This window comes from Lygodium microphyllum, chromosome 8 (assembly GCF_053477565.2).
Source record: "Lygodium microphyllum isolate KBCC chromosome 8, Lygodium_microphyllum_v1.1.10, whole genome shotgun sequence".
In the NCBI taxonomy this organism is placed as follows: domain Eukaryota; kingdom Viridiplantae; phylum Streptophyta; class Polypodiopsida; order Schizaeales; family Lygodiaceae; genus Lygodium; species Lygodium microphyllum.
In genome coordinates this window covers 113,991,371-114,000,609 of record NC_141142.1, presented here as the reverse complement: position 1 = coordinate 114,000,609, position 9,239 = coordinate 113,991,371, and the positions used below count along the sequence as shown (strand labels likewise).

The 9,239-nt window shown below is 41.0% G+C and overlaps 1 protein-coding gene across 4 annotated transcripts; it reads left to right on the top strand.

Moving 5' to 3' along the window:
* The first annotated feature begins 2,252 nt into the window (after positions 1-2,252).
* LOC148032756 (cyclin-D1-1-like) lies at positions 2,253-5,932 on the top strand. 4 transcript variants are annotated; one of them, XM_087683429.1, is made up of 6 exons: positions 2,253-3,165; positions 3,749-3,835; positions 3,976-4,074; positions 4,171-4,372; positions 4,560-4,693; positions 4,981-5,932. In XM_087683429.1, exons 1-6 carry the CDS (start codon positions 2,797-2,799, stop codon positions 5,521-5,523), a joined length of 1,434 nt encoding a protein of 477 aa, XP_087539555.1. In that variant the 5' UTR covers positions 2,253-2,796; the 3' UTR covers positions 5,524-5,932. The 4 variants fall into 4 exon arrangements, with proteins under 4 accessions (XP_087539555.1, XP_087539554.1, XP_087539553.1 ...); XM_087683428.1 differs by having other exon boundaries at positions 2,254-3,165; positions 4,168-4,372; XM_087683427.1 differs by having other exon boundaries at positions 2,256-3,165; positions 4,978-5,932.
* Positions 5,933-9,239: the final 3,307 nt, after the last annotated feature.

Genomic DNA, 9,239 nt, shown 5'->3' with positions numbered 1-9,239 from the left:
CCCACTCAAGTCAGTCTATCCGATTAGGGCGCAACTCTTAGAGCCCCTCCACATCAACGTAGATGGCTCTCAGTGGAGAGAGATAATGAAACAAACTCATTAGAGTCATGCTAGAGCCCCTCCATGCACAAGTAGAAGGAACTAAAGTAGAGAGCTCTTCTAGGAAACAAAAGGCAATGCTCTAGCACATGCATATGCACACTTGTTTCTCTCTCCTCCGAACTTTGAGACAGACGACCAAAATTGCCACCAACTCTTTTGTTTACTCAAATTCATGTATTGCTCCTCTCTTTAAGACCACTACGGTGACTTCTTGCGATTCCATCTTCACCAAAGTAAAATGACCCAACAATTATTAACCCATCAACTCTATCAACTATCTCTACTTGTATAAGTAGAATTTACCTTTACAGTGAGGGGCTTTTAGTCATCATTATGAGGCCAAGATCAGCTAACATCAAGTTGGTAGTTTAGGAGACAAAAATGAAGTGAATTGAATAACCCACAAAAGGGGTATCTAGTTTACCTGACTAGGTGTTTCCAACATTCTCACTTCTCATTAGACGTTATCCTCAATGCCCACTATCTCTCCTCATCCAACCTATTATGAGGCGGGGTCTTCAACAACCGGGCCTCATGTGTAGACAAGAAGTTGCCTTGTGCCACTTGTAGAAAGTGTAAGTCAATTGACTTGCATGTGTTTGTGCTCTAATAACTATTTTAAGTCTTATGTTAAGGACCTTTCCAATAGCTATTATAGTCTTTGGACTAAAGGGGTTAGTAGGATGGCATGCATATATTTGTGTTTCAATTTATGCAAGTCGAGCAACTTGGCTAACCATACATATATATATCATTGATCTACATTTGTGCCACATGAGTTTCCATTAACCCTTCCACCTTCATCTTCATGCTCCACATTAATGATGGTCATTTCCACCTAGGCTACACACTTTGTGTTTAACAAATAAGCTATTATTTGTAAATGTTTGGTAAGCATCCTCATTTTCTCAAAGCTACTATTGAATTACTACTAATCTCTAGGAATATTGTATCCTCACTGTTGTTGTTGTGTAATACCTTCATTATGGCATCTGCAATATTTATTTTGCGCTCATCAAGCTAGGTGGGAAGGAACTCTTAGTCCTTGATAAACTAGGTGGAAGGGAGTCTTAGTCCCCCCAATGAAGCAAATTTTGTGTTTCCTTCGTGCACCATGAGGTTGGTGCCACACCTAGCTAAACTTTCAAAGTAAAATATTCACATTTATGGTAACTTTGGAGGGAAAAGACCATGCTACATCACAAAGACTCGAGGTTACAAGTTGGCTGTGGTGTGGTCCTACTTTGGCTTGGGTGGGAAGGGAGCACTAGTGCTCCATGAGAGGGGCTCCTGATGGGGTGCAAGAATCTTGAAGGTTTAATAGTGCTTACTAATAGCTTGAGTCAATGAGGGTGTCGACCAAGCATTGTGGAGCAAAGTGTTTGTCCATAAGTGCATTCATTTTCGGTTATGGATCACACATTTCTCTATCTACCTTCCAAGACTTATTGTATTTGGCAAAAATGAAGGGGCTCTAATGCTACTTTATGACACATATGATACATGAGCTTTGTGGGATTGGCTCACATGCCCTCTTGTGAAGAACATTAGAGCCAATCTCTTTCATTTTTGTCGAAAATATCTGATGAAGTTTTGCATGATCTTTTTTCACATGGTGTAAGGGGCAAAAATCATCTCTTGAGCACTCTCCAAAAATCTCCATTCTAGAGGGCCAAAATTTTGGCCCTATAGAACTGATGGCACTTGCTCCACATTTTGTGGAGGGTCTCCATTGCCGAATAGAGTGTCTTCAACACCTCTTCCATCCTATATTTGCCAAGATTCTTGTGAAAACTAAAGGAAACAACTTGTTGAACTAGTACTTTTGCCGTTTAAGCCAACATCTTATGAAGTTGAATTTCCAATAGTGAGCCCTAATATTTGTTGCAGCTCCCACCATTGGTTGTCCCCAAGATTGGTGCTCATGGGAAGTTGCTCTTACAAGTTTAATTTTTGAGCCATGGTATTAATGTGTGTAATATGAAGTTATTGCCATTGAAGGGGTCCCTACCCTCAGCATTGGCCCCCACGTTACCCACCACCTCTAACAAGCAAATCTGTGTGAAGAGAGCAAAGAGACCCACCTCTTTTTTCTCTTCTTCATTCAAGAGCATCCCCAAAGAAACCAACCCCTCGTCTCTCTTTTTTCTTCAGTCATGCCTCAATAAATGCACACACACACACACTCTCTCTCTCTCTCTCTCTGTGCGCCCTGCCCCTACTAAATCTAGCGACACATCAGCCACAACAGGAGGGGAAGCCCCCCTCTTTTCTGCAAAATATATCCCATCAATCACTCACATTCACACTTCTCCCCTCCTCCCATGTCCTTGCCTTCCTGCATGCTGGCAAGCTAATCGTCTTTTGCTCTTTGAAGTTTGGGAAGGAGAGGGGAGGGGCAAAGCTGGAGAGGGGAGACGCGGAGAGAGAGTTGACAGAGAGAGAAAGAGAGGGAGAGAGAGCATGTGTGTGTCTGTCTTCTGTGTTAATTCTATGTCCATGAGGGTGCAGGCAGAGTTCATTAAAGAAGAGTTCTAAATAGCCTATATGAAGTGAGGGAGGCGATATTATATCTCAGTACAGGTGCCCTCTCTCTCTCTCTCTCTCTCTCTCTCTCTCTCTGTCTCTCTGTACATCCCATGTTTCTCTATTAGTAGATCCTCTTCCTCGAGAGAGAAAGAGAGGTGTGTAAACATGGCCATGGATCTTCTCTTCTGTGAAGAAGAAATCAGCTGGAGCCCGTGGATCGATCGCATTGATCAGGCCACCCCTAGCACTGATACTGCTATCACTAATACTGAGGCTGAGACTACTCCCAGTAGTAGTTGTAATTATAGTAGCCCCATATCTTCCTCCTCTACCCAATATCCCCCCACTAATTGCACAGTCATTGGCTTCTTCTCCGCCTCCTCTTCATTTGGGCCTCTCGAGGACATGATTCAAGTGGACGCCATGCTGCTCAAGGAGGTGGATTGCATGCCTGGCCAGCCCTACCTCGCCGCCTTGCTCCAGATTAATGGCGCCCGCAGTGCCCGGTGCAAAGCAATCAAGTGGCTCATTGAGGTATTATAGCAAACCCAAGCTGCCCCTTTCACATCAAGCTTTCTTGCAGCCATGGGGCCCTCTTAATTAGCATCCATCAATGGGGAATACTTGCACACCAGTTCATATGTATAGAGTTCATTCAGCCTCATAATGGCTCATGCCTCATAATCTAAAGCAACCCTCATACATATAGTTCATTTCGCCTCATAATGTCTTATGCCTTGCGATGCCATACCTCTACCACTGAGTTATAAGGGCTTGAAATATATATGAAGTAGGAAATACTTTAGCAAGGCCATCTTGTTCCATTCAGGTATGCTTGCATTGTTGTGAATGCTCCAACTGATACATTTAGGAGAATCTTTGTCCATAGCCTCATATTCAATTCTAAGCACCCACATGGCAGGGATGATGCACTATTGGGGGGTTTAACGGTGTTTACGGTAACATTAAAGCATGCATTTATTAAGATATGCCAACATTATTGATTGCACATTCAACAATATGAGTGATTTGCTTAATGCTTTTAGGTGCCATGGGTATAATATTCTAAAATGATAAATCAATGTTGATACTTAATAATCTCCTACCTTGTCATCAGGCTCAAAGCCACTTCAATTTCAGCCCCTTAACAACTACACTGGCTGTCAATTATTTCGATAGATATCTTGCCAGGAACATATCCAAGGTATGTACCTGAAAACCCTTCTCACAAACACAATATTCATAGCACATCCTATGCACACCTCCTCGCATTTGTGTGCAATTCATAGGCTTTTGATTCGATCAATATGCAGATTCGTAAATTCATCCTCTCTGATCCCACAGGCTTGGGCACCATGGATGTTTGAGCTTCTGGCTGTAGCTTGTCTTTCCATTGCTGCCAAAATGGAAGAGGTGGTTGTTCCACAGATAATTGATCTGCAGGTCAGCAGAATGCCTGATTGAGTTTATCAATCATAGCATGCCTTATCTGTAGGTGGCCAATGTGAATTGAATTGTCTCAAATTGTCATCACAGCAGGGTGGTTCAATGGAAAATGCTTTTGATCCAGTAACGGTCCAGAGGATGGAATTGGTAGTTTTGAGCTCTTTGGGATGGAAACTGAGGTCGATCACACCAGTTTCATTTTTGGAGTTGGCACTCTGTGAAGTGAAAGTAAGCATGCTCCTCCATCAGCCCTTATCAACCCGAATAATGGAGCTAGTTCTTGGTGCTTTGCAAGGTGAGTAAACCGTAATCTTTTGATAAATGGTGTATTATATGTCTGCAAGATAATGATTGTATATGTCTTGATCTTGTTATTGGTAGACCCGGAGCAAAATGAAAAATGGGGATAGCCACTAGATCAGTCAGGATTCTGTACATGCTGTTAAAGTAAACTAAGCAGCTGGTACTGTCTCTTTTCACAGAAGCAGAGTTTGTGAATGTTTGCCCATCCATACTTGCTGCAACTGCCATCTGCTGTGCTTTGGAAGAGCTCGTCCCCATGCAGACTGATGACTTCAAGCGGTCAGCTGCTGCTAAATTGATACTCCAAGATAATGTGAGTTTGCTAAAATGTCATAATTAAACATTTCATGAGAACTCATAATGTACAAGTGCTTGTTTTGTTGTCCTGACATTTATATTCTCCTGAGTGTGTCTTGGCTTGAATAAAGTTGACACTTGTGTTATTAGATTTATCGCACATGCAGGTTTGTTTACACCTTAGCATGTATATTTTGATGATTGCTGATCTATTGAGGGTTACATATCCTGCAAATCTCCTACATGCATCTCACGAGCTTTGCATTCTGAAGTTACTTATCTGTAATATGATACCTGCAGCAGGAGCAGTTTTTGAACTGTTACAAGCTCATGGAGGAGTTGGTCATTGATCTTGTTGCTCCAACATCTCCCAGTTCAACGCTTCAGCCAATATATGTGCGCACATCACTGACATCAGCATCAACATCCACACAGCCAGTGCCTGCATTGTCAGTGTCAGGATCACCTTCTTCATCACTATCATTGGCATCATTTTTGAGATCACCATCTTCAGACCTCCAGCTGAGAGTGGTCACACAGCTGCCTACTAATTGGAGAATGTGGAGCACCTCAACTCCCATAGAACATGATCCACTGAAGTTTGCTCGTCTTTCAGATGATTCCACAGCCAGCTGTGTCCAAGATTGCCACTGCCTCTCTGTTCACGGTTGTGAATATGATGATGATGCAATGACAGAGAAATTGCATGTTAAACCATCATGTCCAGGACTGATGAGAGTGTCCCAATCCTCTGTTGAGTACAGGCCAGGTAACAACCTCCCAAGTTTGGACAATTACACTAATGGTGGAAGGAAAAGAAGAAGAGAGAACAATGGCACGGGTTGAATTCACTGGTAAAGAACTTGGGTTAATATGAGATCTAGCAATTGGCACACAACTCACTCAATCATCTACAAAAATATACATAATAAGTCCTTTGATTAGGGGCCCTCAATTCACTTAGTCTCTGATTAGGGCCCAATTAGCTCTCTAATGCTGAGTCTAGCATGGGCTTTCCAGCAATAAAGAGCTCATTGTTCAAGTGGTCACAATGCTCGGGTGGTTTGATTATATTGATGACACCAGCTCAAGTTGCCCACTTACTCCACTGCTGCTAACACTCACAGGCTAAACTTGTGCTGATTTTTTCTTCCTCAAAAAGAGGAGGCTTGACAAGGTTCAGCCATGTAAATCTGACCTTTTTTTGTGCCTAAGAGGCATGTCTACTTTTAAATCTTTATATAAGATCTTTCTCTGTGTGTGTGTGTGTGTGTGGGGCAATCAATTCATGCATTCATATAGCAAATGTACCCTCGAGCACATTTAGGCATGAATAGACTTATTATTATGCCGTTGGAGAAATGCAGCCCAGGATTTGAACTTATGCACCCATCAAACTCAACCCATACTCACCAGCTAAAGCTAGAGCACCATTGCCACCCTATACATTTTGTTACGTGTCTCATTAACAATGTGTAAACTTGCAAGTTGAGGCATCAACTTAGGATGGAACTAGAGATCAGAAACACAAGCAAAACCATTCAAAGCAAGGGTTGGTCATTGAGCTTGACTGGAACTTCCTACACAATCATTTTATACATGGACCAACATCTCCAAACAAGTTTACTTTTTCAGTTGGCTTAATAAGAGAACCTTGCATTCTTCATCCATTTTTGGATCATATGCAACAATGGTTTCACTGACAACCACTTCCACAGGAGATGGATAAGGGATTCATCCACTCTTACTCCAAAGGCTAAGAGGCGATATCTGCACTCTTGACCAACTTGTCTTCGGTATATAATCTGGACATAATGTAGCTATAGAGAGGACCAAATTGAGTGGACCAGATGGATTGGCCTTCCAAACTCACTTCACTCTACCAAGTTTCTGCATGCAAGTTAGACCTCAATCCTAGCAGTCCCAGTTTTTATATTTATTCTTCAATACAATGTGGGCAGCCTTCCATTTTCGATTAGAGAATGATTAGTCTTTGATAACAAAATGGTATGTGCTCTCTCCCTCTCCCTCTCCCTCTCTCTCTCTCTCTCTCTCCCTCCCTCCCTCCCTCCCTCCCTCCCTCTATTGGTGTGTGTGTGTGTGTGTGTGTGTATGTAAGGTCCCACATAGAAATAGATGGTGGCTTATGAAAACACATTAAAGATCAACATAACAACTTACTATATCGCAATTCACTAGGCTTGTATCTAAAGTCCCTACTCGCTATGAAGGGAAAGTCTGTCTTTTGTGAGCCTGATGCTAGATGGCTCGTGAGGACTATGGAAACTTGGTACAAAGTTGAGCTGAGACAAAGAAAGTGTGGAGAGCTACACCTTCCTTCAAAATCAATGCCTTGCTTTGGAGAGTTAAAACCAACAAGCTTATTACTTGTGTGACAGAATTTCAAAATTTATGCATGTGTCCCCCATGTGTGTCTTTTGTGGGAAGGAGGAATTTGTTAAGCATGCCTTTTGGGAATGCCAGGAGGTTCCAGCTCATTGGAGGAGCATCAAGAAAGCTATTGAGGGATTCCACTTGCATCATGTGGTGGGTTGGAAACAAGTCAAATCAGGTGATCGAGGCAATTATAACAAGGTCTTTGAGAAGCTATGGAACATCTTTAGGGACATTGCCTTGCTACACCTTTGGTGCCTTCATAACATCGTTTTTTGTAGATTCAGAATCTTACATATATATCTCCTAGTAGCTTGTGTAACATTATTTTTGTTAATGCTCATCTTTCGCTTATTAGGATGGTTAAGAAGAATGGCCCTAAAGTTTGTCGGTAAGTGCTTTAAAGGGTTGTTATAATGCATGTGCCCCAGTTTTGATGTGTGTTACAAGGGAGAAACCTCTATTCTTTTAGGAGGGTAGAACGGTCTCTTGAAATGTGGCATTCATAGCCTTGGAATGTAGGCAATCACATTTAGTGACCATCAAGGCCATGGCAAGGTAATGGAGGGTTGACATGTGGCTCCTCTCTCCCCCTTTTGGATATTAATTATTACACATAACAATTGAAGAGGTGAAGGAGTTGTGTGAGGTATCTATTATTTATATGGATCAAGGCCTTAAGAAATTCTAAAAGAAGCAAGTCAAATATTAACTTGTAGAGAAGGATGTGCTCGCATTTGAGGTAACAAGTATGTATAATGTTACCTTAGCCAAAGGTTGCAACAGAGGCACTAGAGACACAATGTTAATGATAAAAAATGTGTTGTGCTTCACCCAACATGGGCCAAAGATCAAGGGTCCATTATCATTGGATTGATTAGAGTGTATGAAGAAGATATGCAAATGTGTTGAGTGTACATGTCCAATGTTGTAATATAGCAAAATAGAACTCCTTTGTGGATAGATTGCATTGGACCTATGTCCAATCCAATTGATTTTCAAGCAACTAATCATGATAGGAGGGTTGAGACAAAGACCACCACCATTTAGATAGAATATATACTTTCTAGATGATTCACAATATTTGACAAGAGTTAGACATAGCTGGATGAAGGCTGCTTGCTAAAAGCCATGGGAGATTCTTGAATTAGAGATCATGTTCTATCTACTCTTTCTAACTCTCCTAATGAACCTATTGTCATTCATTGTCGCCTAAAATGGTCTTGACAGTTGCTCTCTCTTTAAGCTCACTGTTGGACCTCACACAACCAACCCCCACGGCCTTGTGGCCATGAGTGATTGGCGATAGTCCATTACCTATCAAATTGCTTGTCATGAACTCCAAGTTGGATTCCCCAACATAAGATATCTAGTACACCACATATACATGACATAAGCTCCTCCTTGCACGGCTAAGTGCTGTGGCCTCTAAGTACGAGCTTATTATACCGGTTAGGGATTGGCTCATTGTTTCTTGTCTTGTTTCACAAGTCATTGCACCTATTCCACTTCTCGTCACCTCAAATCCCTTATGAACATTGTATCTAAATAGTTGGATGTACCTCATACACTTAGTTAAGAAAATACAATTGCAATGTGATAGTGCATACAAAAGAATGCTTGAACGCATGATGTGAATGAATTGTGCTCAAGTATCTTTAATGTGGAAAGTAAAGTGTGAGTACAACAAACATTATTTCTATTTTTTTCCATAAGTTTTATCGATTTGTTGCAGTGTTTGTTCCACAAACCTAGAGGTAGTGAATCTTCCTAACTCATGTTACCTTTGGGCATAGAAATAGCACAGGAATGACCTACTCATGACATGCACAAAAAATCATCAAATTTCAACAAGATTTATTAGATTTGTAACACATTAGTTTATTTAGATTTTGAGGGATGATATTGGGGCTACCCTATGCTACCAAAACATCTATTTTGAGCTCTTTTGAGCATAAAAGCCTTAGCTGTGAATTTTGAAGGTGTATATGGAATGTGTTTGTAGATTTTAAAACTTTATGATATTTTCAATATATGTCTAATTATAAGTACTTTAAAATATTTTTTTCTATTTTTCCTATTTTTTCATTTTCAACTATTTATTTTATAGAAAATCTTAAAAGTAGCAGATAGAAAATTTGAAGTATGGGTACTTCTTCACATTGCAT